The 26,969-nt window shown below is 39.5% G+C and overlaps 2 protein-coding genes across 2 annotated transcripts in view; one reads left to right on the top strand and one right to left on the bottom strand.

Moving 5' to 3' along the window:
• Positions 1-4,881: 4,881 nt before the first annotated feature.
• LOC111246873 (procathepsin L-like) lies at positions 4,882-7,050 on the bottom strand. The gene is made up of 5 exons (XM_022797208.2): positions 6,901-7,050; positions 6,462-6,699; positions 5,581-6,060; positions 5,249-5,392; positions 4,882-5,093 (listed from the first exon to the last, which is right to left on the bottom strand). Exons 1-5 carry the CDS (start codon positions 6,954-6,956, stop codon positions 4,971-4,973), a joined length of 1,041 nt encoding a protein of 346 aa, XP_022652943.1. The 5' UTR covers positions 6,957-7,050; the 3' UTR covers positions 4,882-4,970.
• A 1,992-nt stretch (positions 7,051-9,042) lies between these two features.
• Positions 9,043-26,969, top strand: part of LOC111246411 (uncharacterized) — a 20,971-nt gene continuing 3,044 nt past the window's right edge. The window contains exons 1-2 of the mRNA XM_086982740.1: positions 9,043-9,568; positions 26,504-26,967. Coding sequence (XP_086838866.1) covers positions 9,554-9,568; positions 26,504-26,967 — 479 coding nt within the window. The 5' untranslated portion in view covers positions 9,043-9,553. The remainder of the gene's footprint in view (positions 9,569-26,503; positions 26,968-26,969) is intronic.

Genomic DNA, 26,969 nt, shown 5'->3' with positions numbered 1-26,969 from the left:
TGTAATCGAGCTACCGTTATCTCTTTTTGATAAAAGCGGAGAAACGCTTTTAATAGGCTTAATCTTAGACACAATCCTCTACGAAGAGGGAATCGACAAAAATCGTCTCGGACGGTGTCGATGGGCCTCTTCTTCTAGCCTCCGCTACGGGGACGATTGCTGCTAATTCATGATAGCCACGTGTGGTGTTTGAATTTAACATCGATTACATGACATGCGTTGACAAAAAGGGTTAAGAAAAAAGAATGAATTAATGGTGTAAAGTCGGTGCTGACTTTTGTCAAGATGATTAAAGTGGCTTAACCATGACGTTCTTACGCTGACGTGCTTGTAACACGTAGAAACAAGTAACCTAGAAAAAAACATTTACGTTTCGATAGTGACAGTCTACCAGCTACACCAAAGTGAAAGATGATAGTGAACCGGTTTCTGGCTAGCAGAAGATCAACAATATTGTCACTGCCTTTTCCACTACACTGTCGGGTATATTCAGAGGCATCTTATGAATATCGATACTAACGACCTTTCGTTTTTCTAACTATAAAATTGTGTTACTATGAGAGTCTATCTACAACGCCAGTAGAAACAACCAGCAACAACAAAATTTAGGAAACTAACCAATAATCGTGCTTTGAAATTTATGACAGTATTAGTATCAGGCACTTTACCATATATTAGCACAAACACGACAGTCAACAAGCCCCCTTTGAAATTTGACGACTGCATAAATAAAATATTCTAGCTGGTATAATAATTCCTATTGTTGCTGATTGAAGAAACAAACTGCGTTTTTCACAGGAGAGTTTCTATTTATATGCCCATAAATCGGTCTTAGATAGCAGAGTGTGTTGAACAGTTATTCGCGTATAACTATTAGTTCCCTATTATAGGAGATCGGCAAGTTGAGATACTTGTAATAGGCACACTGGAGCGTAAGGATATTTAAGTGGTTCTCAGTGATGCTCTCACACAATGGGACTCAATGAGAAATAAACACCTATAATGCATCAGGAAGTAAGCTAACAAGTTAGTAGCTAGACTCATGCGTGAAGTTACGCGTACTAATTTCCGCTAGAACACCGGACAGGATATCGAGCTGAAAAGACTCTCAACAACGGACGGAAAGGTATTCAGTGTCTCTGTACACAAATTACACTACCACAAAAGGCGTGTCGAAATCGTAGTTGGTTTAGACAGAACAAGCTTCTTTAAGGATTCAAACATTGCATTGCATGCATTTTCAGATCGCCGCTATACAGTATGCATCATAGTTATCTGTTAGTACTTTAGAAGTTTCATAGGTGTGTTGATTGGTAGTACAAATTATCCGCAAGGATGAATTTATCGTTAGGGGTCGACATATGCTTTATTCAAAGTTTTGTGAAAATAGTGCCAATATTTACATGTTTTTTTTCATGGCGCACGGGAAACTTCCTACGGAAATAAGCTAACGACGCAGTTTTTCTCGATAACTTATAATAAAGCTTTGCTGCTAGGTCTTGTGGTTATTTTTAATCTTGTCGGGGTTAGTGTCTTCAAACTTAAGATACGTCTATTGATACTCTCAAGCGACTGCTGGGTAATGGTTCTGAAGCAAACGCTTACTCATATAAGCACTTGAAGACATCCCGTATTTCGAACACTTTCAATCCTCTCCAACTTGGACACCATAGAGACGCTTTGTATAACACCGGTGACTCAACGTATATCTTGAATAGTTTATTCGTAAAGCTGGGTCTTTTAGAACAAATGCGAGTAGAATGCGGTTTGATGATTTACGTATTTCAAAAGTAACTGTCGTAGCAATTTATTGGAAGTTAAGAGCTATTGTAAATAAGTTGGGTGGGCCAATGAGATGTACTCGATTCCAAGCGTGGAACGACACATCTCCAACCCCATCTTGGGGAGTCGGCCGAATCTTCCAACCCAATTTAATAATCTGCGCTAAAAACTCATGTAAAGTTTTTTGTGGCAGAAAATCCCATCATGTTTGTCGACTTTTACGTCATATACATAAATTATCATAAATACAGATGGGGTAATGGACCTTACTGAACACACTAACGTAAAAGCTGAGAAACGTTTGAATCCATTTAATCTATCGATTATTGAAGGTGAACTGAATAAGTGTCTTTAGAAGCCTGGGAAAAGTGCGAAGGCTGACTTAAAATCAAAGTACATAACGCCGCAATATAAAAACATGTTCATGAACCTTACCTATCGAAAGCACGTTTTAAGTAGCCGTGGATCAAAGCTTTGTCTCTGTTTGTAGGCAAGCTGAACGCCGTATATCAGCGTATTTAAAATTTTTCTTCGTGACACACACATTAAGTAAAAACTTCTGTTCGGATAACACAAACGTTTGCATCTGCGTAGCGTTTAAAATAAGCCAGTATTTTTGATGTCTGAGCACGGGTCAAAATGGCGTCAAAATTTATTTTCTACTAACGAGTAGTCATAATAGAAAGTTCAGCCTATATTTTGAGGATCAAAAAACACTTGAAAAGTCTGGTATTTTCTTCGAAATAAAGTAGGTGCTTATCGAATGAGCATTGAAAACATAATAAGTCGATTTAATAGATTTTTGATATCTTTACGAATGCGTTTCTAATTTGTAAGATCTCTGTAAGAGTGACCTTTTTTATCCGTTAATATTTTCAGCTGGGGATCTACTAGATGTATTTTTTCTGTCCCTTTCACAATACCTATGCGAAGTTTTTATGCAACAGCTTACACAATATACTATTTGTTTTGATAGCTCCTCTTTAGTATCTTGCTGAAAATTGTTATTTTGTCCAAAAATCACGGCGTGCCATTGATCAGAGGACTAATTGTAATGAGGTTTACAAGGATGTAACTGCCATAAAAGTGTTCGAAGGTGTCTTGAATGAACCTCACTTCGAATATCGTCTTAAAATATAGTCAATCTTTCTTTTAATGCATGAATTGAGGTCTCCGTACTTATAATTTCCCTATTGATGGGAATGTATTTCTGCTCAAATGTCAACTAGATATCATAAAGTCAATGTTTTGATCGATAATTGAAAAGAAAAAAATACACGATGCGTAGCTTACATCATTTCGCGTTACGGATTTAGTTATATATATACATACGAAGATGTGCCATCTATTCAGGGCTCATAATCAATTCCAAGAAGACTGATGAAAAATATCTATTAACTAAAACATACATTGCAGATTGTGTCAACCAAGGATAAGAAAATTTCTTTGATCGATCTCCATGCACATTCGTTTTTTCCGAAAAGTTAACATGTGTCACAGATTATCGGCTGGCTAACTTTAAACTGACGCGCGCTTCCAGCTATAAACTGGGTCGAATCAGGTGATTACTGCGACAATGTCCGTGCAAGCCGTAACGATTTGTTTCCGCTGCGCATTTTGAAGAAATTATCTACTGCAATGACACCCTCCTGAAAATTGTCCATTACTTTGCAAGGTGCCTTCTTGCGAATCGTATTCTGACACTGCTTCATACACGGAATAACGACTTTTGACGAAGAAAATAAAGTTAGCTTAAAATACATCGAAGAATGTAATAACGATCGTTTGGTGATTATATGTAAAGGTATCATTTTAGAACCCTTTCCCTATGAAGATAGGTTTTCCTTGACCGTTAGTTAGCTTTTACATTTAACACCAAGATCGTATTTGGGTTTATTTTGTTACATCTAGAACATGAGAAACGCTCGTCCTGGTCGACTCCCGGTTGAAGCGTTTTCGACTGACACATTAGAAACTGACCAAAAAACCAAATAACATCTTTCGGCCTAATATTGTTATACATTCGGTAAGATATAGAGGAAAGTATTATTATTCCGTACAATCAATGCTACTCTACAACCTGGCTGTATCTAACAAATAGAGTTACTAATGGCTAATAATTACCGAAATTTGCAAACGAATTGTTTCAAGTCCTTGGTCCGGCATCGCCGTCAGGCATTCCCATCATACGTTTGGCTTTCAGCATGAAACGAAACGTATCCACGCCCGTATTCAAACCTAAACCATCACAGATCCTTAAAAGTACCACGCAAATATGTTACCCGCTTATCTATCGCGCAGGCAGTCTCGCACATAGCTCCTAAAAAAAGCGCCATCTGTGGGATTGCATAGGCGGCTACTAAAGCCTCTTCGAGTCCTTCGCAATGGGGCAGACATTTACGCAAAGGATGTAGAGTAATTTTTAATTAAGTATGTTTTGTGATTAAAGTATGTTTTGTGGAGAAATAACTCTCTGCCGAACAACTTGCAGAACATTCTATACCTAGTAACGAAAGAGAAGATTCGGTTATCTATAAATATATTAGGGTATTATTTAATCAAACACAGAACTACCAACCTGGGGTAATATTCAGCCACTGACAGATGCCCAACAACCAAACGTAGGAACAGCGTATCATGAGCAAAAGTTGAAAACAAATGGTAACGAGAGTAACGTTTACAATGAAGAATACACTAATTTTACTCATACGGTCAACCACAGGCGGTTTGAGATGTTCGTTTTATTTTGAACATTGAAGTATATGAGTGATTATTTTTCTAAAAATAAAACTTTTTAGGGCCAATACTTTCCCTTAGAGTCTACCACCTTCTATTGAAGTGCTTATTTCTATAAGCATAGCTTGTTTCTTCATTTACTATTTTTATTGACTTAGGTTTTACAATAAAAACAATGTATAAGGAATTTTTAAGAATAATAGTTATAAGAGCTAATCTTAATATAGATTTGTATTTTGTCAGTATGTTGTGAGCGTAATAATTGTGCTTTTTGTGCATTCATTAACAATAAAGAAATGTCCACGCCCAGTACTAAATATGGATCAGTATATTCATAAAAAACTAATAAAGTACAAAGTGATGTACGCAGTGATGATGCCAGTATTTTATTTTTATTATAGCATATGTTTAATTGCCATTCATTAATTTGGAGATTTCGAAGAATTATTTTACTATACGACAGGGTACGACGCCTGGGTAGCAATACCGCACTGGTTCTCCTTGTTGCGGGACATACGGATATAGCCCTGCTCTCCCCAGTCACTACCCCACGAGTTCTTCACGATCCAGAAGTCCTACGAGAAATTAGTCATACTCTCATGAGGATACTGCTCATAGTCCTAAGGATACCTGGTTTTTATGATATATTATGGTATCTTAATGTACTTGACTCTGAAGTAGATGTTTGAACAGTCCGAAATAAATGGTAGATAAGCTCTTGGATTCTTACCTTTCCGTCTTCGGAACCGTAGCCGACAACCAAGACGCCGTGGTCCAGGCTTTCCGAGGAGCAATCAGGCTCGTCGTAGATACCGCTCGTGTAGAAACTGAAGGATGCTTGGGAGGCATCAATAGACACGGACACCGGGCCCACCTTTATAGAAATAAAAATTTGGGACGAAATTGTGATCGCCGTGTCAAAATAGGGGAATATGATTTAACATGGACGCAAACGCGGACTTGTTTCCTCTGATGCTAAAAAGTACAGGAGAGATGCCCAGGCATTATAGTTTGAAGAAAGATAAAGGATTTTACCCTGATATAGATTAATAAAATACTTACAGTAGCTACAGCCTTTTCGAGAGCTTTCTCATCTTGATAGGTAACGTCAACGTAATTACGCAGAGTTGTTCCAATGAAGTTTTGGTTGAAGCGACATTCACCATCCTTAGCGGTGTACGAATAGCTTTCCTCGGTATCTAGTCCACCAGTAGCCCTGACGTACTGGAAGGCCTGATCCATGATGCCGCCGTTGCAGCCCTGATTGCCGTACATGCCCGAACAGTCGACAAGCTGTTGCTCCGAAAGAGAGACGAGTTTGCCAGTTTTAGCAAAATGCTGTCCCTCAAGAGCGCCAGTGGCTGAGAAGGCCCAGCAAGAGCCGCATTGTCCTTGATTCTTGACAGCGGTAACGTAGCCTTTCGTCCTCCAGTCGACCTCGGCGGGAAGCTTAACGGACTCAAGGTTCTGGGGCGTTCCATGGCGAACCGTGGCCGTTGCGTTGTATTGCAGTCCCTTATGCTGGCGGAATTCCTCGTTGGTCTATAATGAAAGTTGGAAAGTTTGCCATATTTCAGAAAAACTTCAGAAGAAGTGATACACTTCTAGTGAACTATAGTTAGCTCGTCTGAACGTTGAAGCGAAAAACGAGGGTCAAATCGTTCCGATACGAAGACGGCGAGCAATTCTTGTCAAATACGCATTGTCACTCATAGTTCACAAGATAGATTGCAAGCAAAAAATCAGGCCTGGAAAGTATTTGCGCACAGGATATGTATATTTTACTAATAAAGGATCGAAATGAACGCATTGGACGGGGGACCTTTCAAATCATTATTATGCACAAAACAACCTTTTGTGCCAATTCTTAGATGTTTCTTTTTAACATACCACAAGACGCGTAACATTCTACCATAGACAGCTTAGTGCTTTGAAGTACGCACCATATCGGCGAACTTATTAAGTCCTAGACGATACGAAATGAGACCGAGATCATAGTGAAGGTTGTGGTCGTTGATGCGCTTCACATTGTTTTCAAATATAGCCCGGCGGCTCTCCTCCTCTTTGAGATTGTACTTTTTTTTATGCACTTTTTTAAACGCGGCCCAGTGGTTATCGAGGTGGTGACTGTACGCCACGCAGACGCTGACCAGAGCAAGGGCAGTAATGACACGGAACATCCTGGTGAATAAGATGATATCCGCATAAATCAATATATTTTACTAATAAATGCAGAGAGTCGTACGCCGGTAGTGAACATTAACATAAGTGTTCTCTTCTGTTTAGGCGAATGATACAAAGTGAGAACTCTTTAAGAAGATCTTTAAACATCGACAAGTTTCAGTATCGAAATGTTGTTTCGATCCTCAGGAGAGCACCTACCTTGTTTTAATTGTGAGTCCTAAAAACAGGTGAGTATCAGGCTTATTTATACCCATGTAGCCAAGCTTACAAATGACGTAATGGCCGACACGGTCAGCCGATTCACGATCATTATGGATTATGGAGATTAGTCGAACTCCCCTTAACAAATGGATGACAATCGTATTAAATCGTTCGCTGATCGTATTCTTATCCTTAATTTAGAGGAGCTTTTTTATAGCGGCTGGCATCTCTGCGCAATTTGCCTTGTAACATATTTCGAGCTCGAAGCGATAGTTTGCATGTTTTTCTTGACGTTTAGGTTCCAAATGCTTTCTAGGTAATAGAAGAATAACATTTCATTAACAAGCACCATGTGTGAATACCTTTCAGAATACGTACGTAATTTACATCGTATTTAGTATAAACATGTTTCCAGAATAGGACTGTAATGTGATTGTATATATAAAATAGCTCGTCTGAATCGAAATGTTTAAACGGCGACAGCGTTCACTCGTCACATACAGAATTACACCGGATAGAGTTATGCTTAACTTATCCGCTAAAATGCCCACCGTCCCTTTAAGAGACCGTATATCAATAGTACATATAGTATATATCTTTAGGAGGAGTAATGTTACAAAATGATTTGCCCGTTAGGAACAACGAAAAACTGGGACAAATAAATGAAAAAACGGAAGTATGAGCACGATTCTAATATCCAGTGAACTCGAACGCAAAGTTAACGCGGCTTTTTATCGCCCCACAAAAAAATCCACTACATGCAATGGAGATCGAATGTAATATATATATATATATATATATATATATATATATATATATATATATATATAGGGGGAGAGAGAGAGAGAGAGGGAGAGTCTAATAAATAAAAAAGGAAAGGTCAATATGTAGAAGAGGTTTTTGTAATCTTCTTTAGTTTATGGGTTCGTAGTCAGCCAACGCTGTGTTTATTAAAAGGATCTGTCTTTGTACTTCATTTCAGTACATTTTTGTTGTACTAAGAGACGAATATATATTTTAGGTAGCATACTTTTGTAGAATAAAATCGTGGCTAAAGAAATTTGAATAAAATTAAGTGCAATTTCATAAAAATATATTCTATATCTGACAGCAAGTCAAGGCCACATGTCCACGTGGTTTAAACGTTCGATTAGTGAACTGAAATAGGACATATCCTTCACTTTTGCCTTTATAATTTGCATTTATTCTAATAAATATACGTATACAAAATGAAAAACACTAAGCTGCTGTATCGTCAAAATTCTGGGTGAAAGTTCCGCTGAATCTGTTGTCGCTGACTGTGACAGGCGGTCAACTAGTCGCATGAAGTCATGCGCTGGATTCAGTTATCTAATAATGAAAATTCTTGTCGTCAGTTCGCGTGCTTCAGATCACTGTAGTCGCCTGTCCACTGGAAATTGTTTGGCCTTCTAAAGAAATGCAAATGTCCACTTCAACGAGGTGAGGAGTTGTCGTATAGACGTGGTAACAGTTGCAAACACTCATATGAGTCAAGCGTTTCGAATGTATTTAGGAAGATTAGGTTCAGCTACAAGCACTAACTAGGACTAAATAGGTGAAATTAATAGTGCAACTTTACAATGTATCACAAAATGGGCTGTACGATATAACCGTTAGCAGGACGAGCATCATCAACTATTTTTCAAATTCCAGCAATATACAACTTAGATAGAGCTTTATAGGTATTACTTTAAAGACTTCAACTTCTTGTGCGACAGAGGCAAGGTAAGAAAATCAACTGAATTAAACTTTCAACCATCCATCAATCTGCAGGATTTCAATAACGAGAATACTTTCGTATACGGCTGAAGCAATGGCAGTATCGAACGTGGAACTTGTAACACTGATCGTTTTAAAGGACAACAGTTGCGCTGCAAGGTTGCAGGACGAACGGACCTAGCCAAAATCATCAACGCTGTTGATGTGTGTTGAAAAAGTTGTCCTTAGGTACAACATACGACTTGTCAAATACTTTTCCCGTTCTTTAACTTCTACGTTGTATTATAACTCGACAGGGAGACCGCCTTGGCGTTCACCTTGGCTCAGATTAGCACAGCTTAGTTACGCGGACTATAAGCTGGAGGTTTCCAGTGTTAAAGATGGCTTCCATTCACGCCTAGACCATCTTATAGCGCAAAGATTAACAGACGAACGGTCTACTCACTAAGCTGCAATGGCAACGTAGACTCTCAGCCGGTAATACCCAAGGTCCTTTCGCTGAGAATCGACAAGATCACGTGAATTCGCCTAGTCACAATTGCCTTCTACAGTATTAACCTTTGTCGGTAACACATTTGACTTTAGGGGCAATCGTTTGCCTTAGGGTCATTCATAACTGTTATACTGCGCTAACTTCAATGATGGCTAATGTTAATCTTGTTGTAACTTACGAGGAACAATGAGTCAGAAGTTTCGCTTATTCTCATCGTTATGTTGTAGTGTTTATATATAACAGGGGCAAATTGACAGGCCTCTTCAGCTATGAGAATTTTTCTCTCTACCTGCCGTTGTTTCTATATCTTGCGCGCATACGTTGTTTTCTGCGTGCGGCAGTATTGCCGGTGCCGAATTTCGCTATCTCCTGCCCGATAGTTCAACGCGGCGATTCGACCATGCTACCGTGTACACCATGTATACCTTTATAGTAAGTTAAGTTACCTCACTTACTAATTCGGTTACATACAAAATGCTCAAAAACGTATCGAAAAACTAGCTTATGCTTTTGTAGAAACATCTTTCAGACATGCTTATTTAATTCATTGTGATACATTTGCGTAATATCGTTTACGCGACGTCCGCTAGTGACCCCCTGACCTTGTTCGACCGGAAGCGTATGCACTCTGCCACTTACGCCCGTTTGCGGCCCGCTTCTACAACGTAGTATACATATAGATGAGCATGGAAGCGAACTTTTAAGAAGGTATCCTTAAAACAATTATATATTGTTAATGTTTTATCAGTTTCGATTGATCCGTTTGTATGCAAATCTTAGCGGACATCTTCTGTATGTCTTTTAGAGGTGCTAGTCGAATCTACAGTTTGCATCCTACAGTTTTAGCGAGCTAGTATCACTGAGGTCGCCAAACAATGATAAGACAAACGCAAGGCGTTAGTGTAAATTTTACGCCATAAGAATCTGTGTACGTACAGTGTACCAGCTGATCGGGCAAGCCGTCTCGCTTCCTGCCACTTGGGAATAATATTTGGCTGTGACCTTTCATGGGCCTTTTTTCACAGTTTACATACTAAACCTTCGTAGAAGATGACATTTTTTGCCCTAAATCGAAACCTTAAGAATACATCTAATATTCAATACGTGATTACTTACCGCATAATTTAGGTGGGCCTCATTATATAAGCCAAACGTCATTCTATGCTGGTAAACTTACTCCTTTTAATTTGCAGAAGTGAACCTTTTTGATGTAAAGTTATTTTCCATTAAGTTCAAATGTATGCACCTTACTATTACAGAATGCATGCTGCTCAAGTCAATTCACTGCTGCAAGCTAAGGAGTGTCCTGTAGGTGCGCTTTTTATTGTTACTATTTAGAATAGCCTTGTGGCAAATTCGGATGCCCCTCATGCGGGACGGCAGGGGTGGAGGTAATATTGACATTATTATTCAACAATAAATAGTTCCTTCGTTGCGAATTATTTGGTTCTTCTCGATGTACTTTTGAGGTGTATTAGAGTGTATTTTTCCCGTGGCCCAGTGCGTTCTAAACATATAAATACGTTAGTGACTAGATACCAAGTGATAACATCATATATTTACTGAGATCATATAGTTAAGAACTTACAGTTTATTTGGATTGGCTTATCCGGCACGTACGGCTAATGGCCGCATAAAAGTGGTAAATAAGGGGGTAGCCAAATCGCTTGGTCTTCAATCAGACCGAATTCACAGAAATCGCTCGTTTCTAATGGTACAATCAGCAGGTAATACGGACCTGGAAACCCATAAAGCGTTTCTTTCCCTACAATCGCTTGAAAATTATAACTCAAAATCAAATAACTCTGTTAATTATAAAACGTCTCGAACGCGGGTCCAGGGGATAGCTCGGACTTGTCACGGGATGCTTCTACGGCTGAAAAGTAAAAAATAACTGGGATTCGAATTTAATCGCACTTTACGGTCTAGTATAGTCTCGCTATCCTTCGTTGAATACTTACGTGTTACAAAATCGTATGCATATAATGCTTAAAAGGTCCATTGAATAATCCTGCTGGGCTATCAGTGTTACCGTCAACTGGGGTGTTTTGTAAGTTAATTAGATGCCAACTTAACGCAATACCTGTAGATACCATCTTGGTGGTCTTATCATCATATAGGTAAAAAAAAAACGACATAGAGAATCCACTTTTAACCTGTATTAGATTTTACGGTTATGTTTATTCTTTCGAAAAATGTTTTTGTTAAATATAACTGGCTTACTTGATTTAATATATTTAACCTTTTAATTAATCATGTTTAAACAATTTATTTATTAGTAAATGGTCCAGGGTTTAGTCACCGGGCTGTACCAGAGACTGCATTGTATGTGTACGAACTTTGAAACACAATGTGTCTTCGATTCAATCATAATGTCTAATCCGAATTTAATAATTCAATCAAATTCTGTCTGGAAAAAACGTACTGAACGTGAACTGTCTTTTGCTGATGCGTGGGCGAACCCGCATGAGTTAGCTGCGTCAGATTTTATAGACAGAGACTCAACCGTACAAACCAGCCGTAACTCGAGTCCTAAATAAAATCTGCATCGATAACAAGGGCTACTTAGACCTTCGTAGAGTCAGGCTCACAGCTTCAATGTGAACACGAGTTATACTGTATCGTAAAGGTCACACATATTTTAGTCAGTTGCGTTTCTATTGGGACTACCGTTCACTTTCTTAATTCTGCGCGATTTATTTTTGCCATTGACGAATACTTTGTTTTCGCCCACTTAAAGCTAAAAAAGGCCATCAGAAATGCTACGTTTATCAATGAAGGCTGACGCCTCCAACGGCATGCGGACTTTTAGAGCCTCAAATGCGAACTGACCCTCTAAGCGTATTCGTATTTCGTATAGTTATTTTGATGGAAAACCCATTTATACGCCTACATGTTACATCGGTTATTCCACGCATCGAGATTTGCTGTTCCTTGTAAAATGGACTGCCGAAACGACCTAAATCAACCTACCACGCTGGCGCCGCTGTGGCAGTTATCGATGTTTAGGTAAATTGTTGCTGCTAGTATTGTACTGCTCAGCTGAGGCAGGATGGTCAACTTGTCTGCATCCTCATCGTTGGATAACTCCGAAAATTTTGAAGATGAATTTTGTATATCTGATGGACACTCGGAATGCAGACGAGGTACCTCATGAAACACACCCGTCGATGTACCTTCCAAGTTTCAAGTTCGTTGACCCTTTGCACTATTCAGAAGCATTTCTTCACGCTATTTTATGCACCCACCAGATTTCGACATTTTGTTGCAAAAGTTTTATGGGGTTAAGAATCAATTAAAAGTTAGCTTCGACTTGTTTGACTTTCCAGCTTTGGGGTGTTGAAAATTTAATGATTATTCGAAAACCGTCAGTAGATCGTAGATCACCCATTCTCAGTGGAATGACTTGTGACGCTGCCTGTGTCACTGATATGCGTCGACGGCCAGCGAATAAGCCTTTGATCCATCTTTGATGTCGATTTCTGATAGTTGTGACGCCCAGCTGCTCTCGGAACTTGACTTTCACCGTAATCAGAACGTATGCTTATATGAGTTTAATAATGAGGTAGTTCTATACGCAAAACTAGATAGATTCATTCAGTAATTTTATTCCGCAGTTAGTAAAGTTGTCTACATATATGCTTTTCGTCGAACTTCTAATTGAATGCAAACCGGTTCTAGTGGCAGATTTTTCGTCTGTGGGGAATCATGGCTGGTCAAATATATGTCAGTTTATCTCAGCGAACCAGTCGTGTTTGTAACTTATTTCACTGTGCCCTGCTACCAAAATATTTAATTAACTTACTAAATGAAAGAAAAACTTAAATAATTTCGATATTCTTCTGTGCCTTTGATGTCTGATAGGCTTTGGGTGCTGAACGTATGAAATTTAAAGGATCTACTTATAGTGCAGCTAATTTTCTTTTCTGTTAATCGTCATTACTCATGTCCAGTAATGGTAGTCGTAGATACGATGCGGCTGTGTGTATTGCGGCCAGCCGCTTATCACTGTGGCCCACCAAGTTTCAAAACCATCAAAATCAAGCTGAACAACTGACAAGCGCAAACAAATGTTTTTATCTAATAAATATGAGTAGAATAAGATGGAGCCTAATCTAAAAAACTGCGCCTGGTATTGTATTGGGTGCGCCAGCTATCGAATAGAGGTACACCTATAAGAGTTGGAAATACTTATTTGAGCCAGCGATTTCGGATTGAAATGTTTTACCGCTTTTCTCAATTGTGTGCTTGTCAAAAATATTGACTTCCAAATACTAAGTTCTAAATAGTTAAGAGTAAGGAAGATGCTGCGCTTCATACCTAGGCAAGATTGCTCGTTAGAAGAGATTCAAATAAGCCATAGAAGTGCCCAGAACGTACCAAACATTGCACAGTGAGCTGACTACTCTCACAAATGGGGCATCTGCAGCGTATGGCGATAGCAAACGCCTCTCGTCGTCCTTAGATTCACTTGTTTCAGTGAGAGCTTCAACTTAAGTCGAGTAAGGTGATTTTTTCAAGTCAAAGGTCCGTTACCGTAGCTATGTATACATCTGCGTGCTGATATGCTAAAGGCGGGCAGACGCATCTACAACGGCTTTGTTAGCTCCGCTTTGAACCCTCAACTACAAAATTAACCATACGAACAGCGTCGACCTGTTCCTGATATTGGCTATACGATGCGTCCACAAAAATAAACGATGGATGATCGCTTCGCAGTGAATTGCTAGGAGTCATTCTCGACGTCGCAAGGTCGACCGCCCTTTAGGAAACGCTTCCTTATTAAAAACCAGTACTCACGGCTGTAGCCCTTAACATTTGATTCCTATTTTGTCAGGTTTTACGATGGTGAAAGTTACCCCCACTTTCACTTACGTCAAAATGCATTACCGCCATTCCCCACATCTGATTGGCTCCAATGATGTATAAAAAGCACCCTATAATTTTCCGTTATATCAATAAGGAGTTTGCAGTTGGCCTGGAAGAACTTCTCTGACCAAGTAAAATCTTCGTGTGTAACTTAATGTACGGTATCCGTTTCCCTGTTCTACTGAATAGTAATTGAAATTCTGAGTAATTATAACTCTTAACATTCGACTACACAACAAGCCATTGCGTCGGCTCTCGAAAATGCGATTTTGTAGTTCAGGTATATAATGATCGGCATCTGTATCTAGAGCGGGCACAGCATGTAGCGCCGTACTTGTAGTCTACAAGGTACAGGGAGAAAACGCAAGAAGAAACAACAATTTTCCGTCGACAAGGTCGAGGCCAAATACCGTTGTTGGATAAATAAGGGCCGATTGCGCCCGTTAATTAAAACACGTTAATAAATAACAGTACCCAATTAATAGAGATAAAAAGTCGTGGACGGTCGCAAAACTCGTTGCTTTATAAACAAATATACATAGGCGATTTTTCCTTGTACTTCACTGTTACTGCTACTACGAAATGAGTCCGTTCGTTATAGAACGTTAGAAATAATTAAGCAGCACCACCTTCCGGTTTATGAACGTAATAAATGAAGCGTGGATCTTCTATTGAGTATAGGCAGCACTAATTCACGAAGATTCGGATGAAAACGTAAATAATTGTCCATGCCCTCTGCTCATGCCGTGAATCTTTAGAACGAAGAGAATAGGTGCAATGTTATTGCGGCGTTGAGGAAGTGCACTGTGGAGAAACTGGCGATCTAGTCTAACCTATCATCATAGACACCATTATTAGCTAAGTATAAGGGAGTACTAATAAGTTGCAGTAGTTTCACTATCCAATGAAAAGGCTAAACGAAATAGTTCCCGACTAGAAGTTACCTAAGGAATATTCTTTAGCGGCAAAAAGTTAATTTCGTTTCAGCGAGCTAGTAATACTTTAATCAGATACTATTATAATATATTATAACAGTATGTCAAAGAGGGACAATATTGAGGATTCCGATAATTATGTGTAACTACAAAGTATAAGCCTAAAGACAAAAAATAGTAGTAAAGTCGCTCGTTAGAAATCCGTTAATCAGCGTAAAGATAATATTTTATATAATATCAGTAGACTTATTGATAAAACTATAAGTGGGTGGAAGTATTTGCTAAACCGTTGGGCAAGCCTGATTATTACTTGGAACATAAATCACGCTAAATACTTTTTCACCCAATGAATCCCTTTTTTCCGCAACATAACGGCTTGCAACGCGATGCCCAAAATGTTACTAGAAGAGGATCATCTATCGTTTCATCAACAAAGAAATCTACTTTATTCTATTCTAGCAAGGGTCATTGAAGTATCGTTTCAACTGATTAACTTCACTCTATTGAAGGGTCGACTTCTTGTAACGTTTGAAGGCGTGTGAGCTCACTTTTCGGGTCAGCGATCCTCTGCTGTGATCTACGTGCACGATCGATCTTGTAGTATGAAATTATACACGACAATTCTCAATTCAGACCCGAGTCCTACAGCCCGTCATGCAATTTTTTCAGCACAGCTAGCTAGATGCTATAAACACATACACTAATTCCATTTACTCAATGGGCCCATCGTACATTTATAGACCTATCTCACTGCCTCTGTTGCTGACGATTCTGAGTCCATCAAGATTTTTCTGCTATGCGAGCATTGGTAGCTACCTATCAACGTCACTTTTGCTAGACTTAACGGTTGCTATCCGTTATGCCTCACTAGAAAAAATTATCTACCGAGCCTTTGGTTATAACATAATCTGCCTTTTACTACGCGTTTCGAAAAAAACTTGTAGGTGACTCCTCGCTTGTTCCGATCACGATTCGGCAATACTCAGCGATTCCATTTAGATATATGTGACTATATAAAGGAACCTTGTTAAAGCCACGACCCAATGGTGACATTTTTACGATGCCTTTGTGACCCTCTGACTTACTCATGCCGAACATTTACCTGACGAATTTGATAAACGCAGACACAGTAACAACAATAACAGCTCCGCCTAAGCTAAATTGTGCTTGAAAGCAAAAACTTTGGAAAATCAAAGCCAATTCCTACTCTGTTTTTATCTATTCGTGTTTATATATATGTATATACATATATATATATATATATATATATATATATATATATACAATCCCATTATCTTTCGTCGTCAATATTTCCATCACCTGCCTACCATCCAAGTGATATCAAACAAATAAAAAAGTATAATATTTCAAAGCAGCTCTGCGTCTACGGGACCGACGGGAGGATTTTACAGCGGAAAATGCCAGGCAATCAAATCGCTTCGCGTATCGCCTCGTTACGCTAACTCGTTACTGCTCTCCGAAGACCTGCGTCGTCATTTTCAGCTCTCAGCAGCAGAAGCCTTTAAAGACAACTTCTGAAACCGGGAGTAATAGCTCGCGTAAGTTGATGACGATTTTCTTACTTCGTGCACTATGGCGAACAACAAGTGGCAGTGGATGGGTCAATTAAATAAACGCGTCACCCGCTTGGTCGTGCATGAGCTCCACCACAAACCTTGCAGGAAACCGGATTTTCACAAGCCTGCCCCGGACGTGGAACAAATTTCGATATAAACTCATCGTATAAACTAAACGAGATCCGTGTAACCCATACGCGTGTTTTAAATAGTTTTATATAATCACTCTGATGTTGAGATATCCTGTACATGCGCAGTTCTTAATTAAGTGATTGGTTTCTATATATACATAATAATACATGACAACTGAACATGTGACCAACATGAAAGAAGGACAACTTCTTTCTGCATGATTACTATAATTAGAATATAATAGTTTATCGGCGGCTTTGAAGGCTAAGAAAGTGCCGTGCGACGCTTTTGAGTATTTTTCTATTTTTTTTTTTTTTTTTTTTATTGTGCTTTGTTTGTAAAACGGCGCGTGTTCGCCATTTTGAAGAATATGAACGAGCGAAAATTTAAAAAGGTACAGAAAGAAGTGGAGAAAAAAAAAGACAAACAACAATAGCTACGATTAGTTACTGATGAAGTAAAACACTCAGTCGAAGCTTAGCGTCGTATATTGAAATAAAAACACATGTCGTTCGTTACATCATAACGTATTGAAACGGGTACAGTTTTAGGCAGGCTTCAGTAAATCACGTAATTATCACTGACAGCCGTTGCAGAATCATTTATTACTCTATTTCTTTTTCATCTCAGTGTTCTGCTCTGCGGGTCACAGTAACAGGTGAACTCTATATGGTAGAACTCTACTAATAGATGAACCCTCTAATTGATCTTCTGTTAGAACATGCTGTTAACAATTTATGTTACCCGACGCCACGACAAAATGAAAGGCTTATTTACCAGTGCAGCTCTCATAATTCTAACGTGGGCTCATCCAAATTATTCAGTCGTTTCGCCCTATGCCCATCAGTACCACTGCGCAAGCCTTACCAAATAACGCATTATGTTAGGAAGTACGTACGGATAGCGGCACCTCATTTCAATCGGAACAGGACGATATTGTTGCTATTCTATTTCTTTTCTTAGGTTGGTTCCAGCTGGAACTTGAACAGCTATTTTTTTTCATATGGCAATATAACGTTCTCGCTTTTTGTGTTTGCATACAAGAAACATCGTTCCCTTCGAGTGGTAACAATGTTCGAATACCACAGATATCCAAAATAAGCCCTCAGATAACAGTAACTTGTGATTAGTCATCTCATTCAGACGACCTAGCGATAAGCAGGTCTGATGCATCCGACTCAGCAGCTGGCAAATCAGTAGAGACGGATCATATCGTCGTATACAATGCGCTTGCAAGATTTACTTCCTACCTTACTGTGTTTAAACTGACATGCGACTCTTGCAGTATACCTGGCCGGCTTATTTGGGTCAGCTTCTTAGTTTTCGCACTAAGGTCAGCGTGTCGATTTAGTCAATTCTCTGTTTAAATTAAATGTTTTTCCGCAAAGCTGACCGTTAACTTTTTGTGTTAGACCACATACACGCAGGTAACAGCGCTATGCTCAGAGCCTTCCACTGATTAAAAGAGTCGGCACTTATTATTCCAATTATCTTATATTTGAGGCTATGCAGCAGCGACCCATGAAAGGCATTTAGCAGGCAAGTATCCCTTACTACCCACCATAGCAGCTTGGAGCATCCAACCAACTGTTCAGGTTGTGCTACTGCCGCGCCAGAAACTCCTTTCAAAATATCCAAAGAGTTCATCTTTATCAAACATTCATCTTTATGATATATATATACACCACAGTTCATCAAAACATACGAGCCGCTGATTTAAATTTTTTGTTTTTATTTTCGTGGCATAGCATTTTTAATGAAATATAATAGACAAAATAGTCGAAGTTGTTGCACAGGTTAGTAACGCCAAGGGAGCCACAGTGGCTGATCTTGACATTTGCCCTCCCAGTATACTGAACAAATGTTTTCAAAATGAGTTCCATTATAGTTTAGCATCTTCGGTGTGTCATCGCTCCGTAGTGTGTCTGTGTGTTTTCGCTGGTGTCTGAAGGTCGCTGGAAGTTTTTGTTAGCGCCTCGTCACGGCGTACCGGTCACCGCCTTCTGCAATGTCGGCAATGTGGAGCAATACAGATACATCCGTTGTGATATCGATATCCATCCTCTGCAACATCAGACGTCAGCATAATTATCTAGTTGCCAGCATCATAAATAGTTTTTGCTTTTTATATTAAGCTAGCTAACGCGGTGGTCCTATTAGAGTATATGGGTAATAGTAGGTCCTATTAGTTTATAACTTGTATATGACTAGAAATATTCCTTAACAGATGCTCTACATTAGAAGAGTAATAATGATTTTATCAGTATTGACAGATAATCTGGACCTCTGTTTGACAGTACTAATGATGTTTATCCACCGTTACCTCCAGCGGAAATGATCTATAAGTTGACAGAATGCCTAACGGTGATACCAGATGTAAAGCGCGAAATGTAGAGGTTATGAACTAACTAGCTTGTATTAGACAATATAGGATATTCTACAACTACCCGTATATAGAATGCAACTAACCGTATCTACTTTTTAGTGACCCCCTAACATTTTTCAACATAAGCAGTAGCGTACATACTACACATAACAGCATACCCATCATGTATCAACACAGATTTCGTAGGCCCCATATAATATGTTTCAACTCCCGCTGCGCGAACTTTGCCAGGCCGAAAAAAACACATCTATGTTAAGAACGACCTACAGTTTACTTCCTTCAAACTTCCCATAGATGTTTCCACTTAACGTAGAGCGCTTTACTTGAGTTTAACTGCAACTTATTTTTTTGTATTTATGCCGTTACTTTTTTATGGCCTTCTCTCAAACGACTAATTTAGTCCGCCCCACTAGAAATATTTAGATCTCTTAGAAAAGCACTTTTCCGGACAGGTCCTCGAGTTTACTATTACGCATTTATTTGCTATAGATTGAAAAAGTTAACAGGCGTATCTCTGTCTTGTCTGTAATTTCTGTCTAATGTGGCAGGTGCAAAAAGTCTACCCACTTAAGCTCTTGCAACGGCTGCTTTAACGACTGCGTGTTATATCACGTTTAGCATTGTTATATAGAAGGAAAGCTTACTTTCTTACTTAGCGAGCCATTGTTGCGGAATGGCTTGTTTTATTTATTGCAACTAGACTCTATACAAATCTTCATAGCGTATTTTATTTTTCTCAAACGCTTTCCAGTGTTTAAGACCGTTCCAGTCGGACCAGATGCAAAGCATGGTCCTTTTCAGGTTGAACCTAGCCTTAAGCATGGGCGTGTCTCCCGAAGCCATCGATTAATTTCTTCGTCGCACATTGAGTCCGAAGTACCATTTGTTATGACCTCGTAACAGTTTCACGTGGGCCACTAGCACTGTGACCGCATGTTGTTCGGTGCCGGACGTGATATTCGGGCCAACGAAAATTGGGCAAATTTTTTGCCTTCCAGGTTCAGAATTCGGCGTTTGAGCCTAGAAGATTCCTTTGAGCAGTAGCTCAGCTTTAAGAGTCCTGGTCGTACGCGGTACAAATATCCTCGGCTTATTCGGCAGCTTCTTAATAAGGCGAAATATAGGCATGCACCTTCGAAGCTTGGAGTTGAGGTAAAATTTCATTTGCAACACAAGGAACTGTTATACAACTGACTTACAAAGGGAGAAAGAGCTTTCGAATGACGCTCTGACTTCTTGCTTAACCATATATTTGGCATGGAGGATTGCCTTCTAAAAGTGGTATGACTAAGCCGGCAACGATAAAGTAGTGTATTAGTAGAATAGGGCCTCACAATGCTGGCACCTTCCACGTTAAGAAGAAGTTAAGAAATTCAATTAAGTGAAATAGTAAATTAGATTCCTAATTTACAACTAACTAACATACTATATAATAATTCTAACCCTAATAATAAAACAACATTAGCATTCAAATAGAACTTGATATTTACATACACAGAGTTTATAAAGCATGCTTCGAGGCTAGAATCGCAAAGATGCCATATCTAATCGTCATCGTTCTGTACGGCTGAAATATCATGTAAGCAGCAGATGCTCATAAAAGACTTTTAAATCGGGAGACATAAAACACCAATGTGCCCTGCCACAATCGTGGCGTCTTAGCATGAACATGCATTTTTCAAAAATTGGTGGTTTCTAAAATAGGTGCGGAACCTTCAGAAAAAAAGTTACTGACCTTGGAAAACAAGGACAAGAGCAATGCGGTTATGCTTGGACAAACCTGAGCGGATCGAACCTCTGGACCCGCTGACGCAAGCTCGTTTAACGGTCAAAGAGAAACGTTAAAAAAATTTCAAAAAAAAAAAAAAGAAATAGTCAAAGAAGAAAAATTAAATTGCTTCTTTCCAATGTAGCGTGTTTTCAAATCATCTCTATTGAAGAGCGTATTGTGGTTGACGTAATGTACGCTCATCTGGCTTGGTATCACAACAAAAAAAAAGTTTTCGCAAAATATCGACTTCTTAAATCTCGTCCGATCGAAGGTAACGTTCATTCGAGGCAGCGTTGAAACCAGCTGACCTTGTTTCAGCGCCTCATTCTAAATTCAGCCTAACTTCATTCGCATACCGGCGAGGGTCATTTTTTACGTTATTATTATTACGACAATTACGATGTTAGGTAGTATAATGGCGAAAAAAAGGCGACATTTTTACAATGACATTTCAATAATGCTAATATAGAACACAAATCAAACTCTAGAACTCCGTAAAACTTCTTCTGGAAATAGCCCGATAGTTACGTGCAGTTTTAGTAGACAGAGTTAGAAGTTGAATAACCTTCAAGGGTCAAGTGCTCGTGTCCACATCACTAAATTATGTAAGATTAGCTCGACATATACGAAAAAATACTGTTGTTATGTATGTAATCTTTCTGTATAGTATCAGTGTATAACAGTTTACCTAACTTTACGTCTAGATCTTAAGCAGTAAACTGGCATGTATGCTAAGTTAAAGCCACAATGACCAGTACTATAGGATCACATAATCTACCCTTTACAAGTTTACACGAATCATCGCCTGGTGTTTCTATATATCTATGTGCAATGGTAAAGGAGTTATGAAATTGTATAGCTACCTAAAATAGATCATTGAATTACGCCGACGTTTGCTCAGGCCAATTTCGTTATGGGTTTGATTTCTTAAAGTAGTGTTTCTCTAATGTTAAATAATTTCGATTACAGAATATGAGTACGAGTGTGAAGGGTAGCATTCGCCTCAGAAGAACCATGCGCGGCTCTAATCAACTACTCAATTTTATTTTCGGCGCTATTCCACCACATTTTCTACGTGTTAGATCTTCTAGACGAAGAAATAAATCCCTCAGAGCTAATGAATGATAATGGCGCCATGAGTCTGGTCTGAAGCGTGCAGCTAAGGCTAACGGCGGTTCTGTCAATAACGACTCACGCTAAGGTCTTCTAAATGTTTTTTTTTCGATTAGACTTATTTTTTGTCTGTGTATAAGAGATGTACCTGATATTCTGACAGGTCATCAGTCTTCTGATCAGTTTCAGGTGAGAACTGTAACCAGTTATAGGGTACAATACTAGAATCGCAAACTTCATAACAGTTTGTTTTAGCGACAGAACAGATGTTTTTAACAGAGAAGTACACAATCATAATACAGTAATAGTTGTTTAAGTTGAATAGTTCAAACCTTGCTGAAGTTAGCTGTGACTTCACCTATTGTGAGACATGCGTAAGCGGCGCATCCTTCTACGACGTCTGCACACACATCTTTTGTGTTTCATAAATGCCGTCGAGCATCAGAATTCGCCGCTGTAAAAGGCCTCAAAAACAGTGTTTTTTTGACTATTTCTACAACCCTGAATTGCTGTAAAGTTTGATTAAGGATGAAAACATTACTTGGCAAACGTTTAAGATATATACAATGTGTTTTTTTTTTTATTATTTAATAATTGGCTGTTAGTTAGCTAAATGTATCATTTGTTAACTTTTAACTGGTTTTTTTTTTTCGTAAGTCCAGCGTAATGTGGCGCCCCGAGGATCCAAGTCATGCTAATATAGCATCGCCTATCACCATGTATCCTATAGAAGAGTCGCAGAAAAAAATGTTAATAGTTCGTCGATTTTTTTTTTCGACAAAAATTGCCCCCCCCCCCCCCCGCGGAAAACCGCCCTTTCTTGCTCCGAGGAAGAAAACAACTAACTAATCCGTGTTTATGAAAATGTTAATTATTGCTGTTAATAGTGGATTGTTAGTACGCCAATTTTGAGATGGTTTCAGTACTTCACAGGATATGATTAATTGCTGGTCTGCCGACTTATACATATCTAGAACTTTTCTTGACTTCGAATGTCCATTGCTTTTATTGACCACCACTTTAAACCCATCTCTCGTTCGCTTCGGCATTACAATGCAGAAAAACAAATTAGACCTGATTTTGCAGCATATTGCAAAAAGCATAACGCTATTTAAGTATCGCTCATCTAATCAGAAACCCACTTTTTAAACACAAACTAACATAATTAGGATAATTCGTAAAAAGTAATACGTATGTCGACAAAAATGCTCCCTGCGATTCAGACTTAAAAAAAGGGTCGCCCTAGTTTGTGATTTGAGGGAGCCAAGATCACCTAAAACTTTCCGCCATACCAATACGCTTGAGCCTGCTTGTTACTTTCAATATAAATCTACCTACATCAAGAGACTACAATATCAATACAGGTGGCTAATAGTGGTATGTAACTGTGATAGGTTAGTCGGGAAATGTATTTTCTTGCTTATCCTAGGGGCACGTTATGGTCGAGGTTCGAAGTTGGGCATAGACATACTTCATTTATTGCTGGAAGCCAGCCGTGCGACAGAACACCTAAAAGCGATACCGAATTTAAAACTCGAGACATAAGAGCCAATAGGGGCATGACAGGGACTGCGATGGTAATCGCGGAAGACTGTGACTCCCTCTTTGTTGGTTGACATTCTAAAACAGCTCAAAGAACGACTAAGCTTCAAGAACTATGAATTTTTGTTTTCAGCTATTACCCATCCGATAGTATAGTTTATAGTACTGGCAAACCATACAAGCCTTCTAATATTCGCTTCACATTGAGCCATCTTATTAATAGACTAAGATAGTTAGAAAGTTGAAAAACACGCAAATTGCGCCAATCACTAGAACAAACGCATCTATTGCTTTTTCTAATATAATGAAAAAAATAAAACCTAGATGTTATTATTAGGATCTAGTTTGGCTCGTGAGTAGCTTGAATTTCGTGTTCGTTTAATCGTATCATTCGTTATTAGGATACTATCGTAACTCGTCATTCGGTACTGGTGCACACTGTTTTCTTCTGTGCAAGCCTACGAGCTACTTTCAGAGTCGGGACATCTATAACCGGGGTCAGTAACTCACGTATGCATCGGACTTTTGTTATTTATTTATTTATATCGATTTGGCCATCTTTTGTAAGCAAGATAGTTTTGTTTTATCTTAGGGGTACGGTTTTGGGAAGCCGCCAAATGTTATTTCTGGCTTGAACCCATCAACATAGACTATGTATCGAATATATTTTGGAAGCGCTGCTAAAATTACCTGCTTTAGCATCAGCTAGTCGCAGCTATTTTCATTCATAAAAGTTATGACGTTTAAAAGTTATTAAAAGTAAGCCAACAGTTTTTTCGACATTATTTCGCGGCAAGTATGGGTTACATATATTGTCTAAGGTGGGATGTGCATGCGTCTCGACGTTCGACACGTGTCTCAAACATTTTTATCCACCGCTATGGTAGTTCAAGACTACCCGAACATGGGATGTTCGCGTCGTATCTTGTTTTGTCACCGCATCGATTCACGCAGACCGATCCCTCCCTTCGATTCAACAAACCTGCTGAAGACAAATTCATTTAATCATAAGAATTATTGTTTAGACATAGCCCGTTATGTGGTCGCCAAAACTTCACCAATCGGTCACACAAGACATCTTTGGGATCCTCAAAAACTAATAGTTAGGTCTTTTCCAATAAACACAAACATGACGTTAAATGTCGACGATAAATAGGCGGATGCTTCCGTTCTATTGAATGACCATATCTTAAATGAAGCTTTGCTGTGTCAGTCATGTTTGATACTAATCTTACAATTTGTCATAAATAGTTTCTCCATAAAAAGCTCTAATGCCGTAGATGAACATGAAAGCGATGCCAATCTAACCGGAATTAACTGAATTGAACCAACAAGTTCTCATTGATGCCATTCTCATTGATGCAATCAACAAAGTGTGTTGACTGAAATGTTCAATTTTACACGTATTAGAAGCTTCAATACTAGGCAGGACTTTCGTTGAGCACAATTTTGATGATTTATCTGTAGTACTCGACAAAGCAGTTACATAGCTTACCTCTAAATCGCATTTAGTCCTACCGTAGGCCGTAAGCCTCAGTAATAATCAATGGCCGGTTATTATCACACACCGCAATGTAGCGAGCGATTTGTCTATCCATCTTCAAAAAGCTTCACCTACATCCCCTAAAATTCCTACCTGGTAACGACCTTCAGCTGGCAGATTATCATTCGGCCATTTTCTGTTTATTTCGTCTACAACTGCCGCTAATGTTTTTCTGTCGCTTGCTTCACGTTTTGTTCAATTTGTTGTTCGCTAATGGCGGCCACTGCAGCACACGTATATCTGACCGCCATTGACGAAGTCCGTTCGGGACAGTCGCATGATCTACCCCCCTGGTCCTTCTAATACCTTGTCCCCGTTTCTACCTGCCCGCATCGATTTCTCATCATCATCATCATCATCATTGTTGTTGTTGTTGTTATTGTGGGGGTTTGTGGCTCGTGTACCTACCGGATTTGCCCATTGCCACTTATTTTGCTTGTTGACTCGTTTTCGATATTTACCACAGACAGTCTGCGGCATCTATCCGGTTACATGTGTTATAATTGTAACCATCCGCCATTGTTGCTTCCGCGCTGGAATGGACGGATTATCGATTTCGTGTCTCGTGCATCCTTCTTTCTGGCAGAGCTTCGCTTGGCGATGTTTTCTTCAGTGTTATCGCTGCCTGTTCACTGCGTACAGGTAACGGACTCTTCACTCGCGAAAGCCCATCGACATATGCCCGTGTGCGTATCTGCCTGCCTCCGGGTCTACGCGATGTGTTTTTGACCGTGAATGTCGCTGGAGAACTTTGCTAGTTCCCGCACCCCCTATTGCTAGCGGTCCGTTTCCCAAATATACACACGCACCGCACCACAAAGCAGAAGCGTACCGTTGCTGTCGTTCCCCATTTTTAGGAGAGACGATGCGGTAGCTTAAGGCTTCTTGTAACCATTGTGCGCATGTGAAAGTGCGGGTTTATGGTCTATGAGTGTGTCTGTGTGCATGTGTGGATGTGCGCGCGTGTGTGGGCGAGCGTGTGTGTGTGTGTGTTGTACCATGGAGCGGTAGGGGGAAGGCTTTGGTGGTGGTAAAGGGTAGAAGCTATATAAGCAGTGTAACGAGCTTCAACCCTTGTCGAGACCAGCGATTTACAACAACGGCTAGAAATCATGAAGTGCTTTGTGAGTTCTCTGCAAAAGTGTTGCTTCGAACACATTTGGACAAAAACGTTCTTTTATTGTTCTTTTTTTCTCAAAACTTGAATAGGTTTTTAAGGATGGTACATATGGCGACCAATTATACATACAGGCGTACTTATACGTTTACTAGTGCATACATATGACGTGCCAGATGGATATAAACGTTTCGCGTTTGTTAATGCGTCAATCACTATGTATGAAATACTTCTATCTGATATGCTCGATGTGTTTTTGACGTTTGCTAAGAGCAAACACAGCTTGAATTAACTGAATGTACACTTGCTCATAATGATTAAGTAACACAGCTTACCCAAAGGTTTAATTTGTGGTGTTTCTCTGTTGCACATTGCATCGTAGGTGCTGGCCGCTGTTCTTCTAGTAGAAGTCGCCCGGGCCGGCTATACCCCGGGAGACAACTTTGATGAGAGTGACATTACAGTTGAACACGATATGGGAGATCACAGCGATGGATTCGGGGGTGGTCTCGGAGGAGGTGTTCACGAAGGGAGTGACCACGTTGGAAACGGATACGGTGGGAATGGTCAGAACGGGGGCGGTCACAGAGGAGGAGGCAATGGCGGTGGATACGGGACTAATTACGGTGGGGGTGGACCCCATGGCGGAGGATATGGCAGCGGAGGTGGTAATGGAGGGGGTGTTCAAGGTGGTGGCTTTCCAAATGGTAATGGAATGGGAGTTCAAGGGGGTAATTTTGGAAATGGTAACGGAGGGGGTATTCAAGGAGGTGGCTTTGCAAATGGTATTGGAATGGTTGTTCAAGGGGGTGGCTTTGCAAATGGTAATGGAATGGGTGTTCAAGGGG

The sequence above is a fragment of the Varroa destructor genome, unplaced genomic scaffold (assembly GCF_002443255.2).
Source record: "Varroa destructor unplaced genomic scaffold, Vdes_3.0 BEIS01000003.1, whole genome shotgun sequence".
NCBI classification, from domain to species: domain Eukaryota; kingdom Metazoa; phylum Arthropoda; class Arachnida; order Mesostigmata; family Varroidae; genus Varroa; species Varroa destructor.
This window is presented reverse-complemented; position numbering and strand designations above follow the sequence as displayed.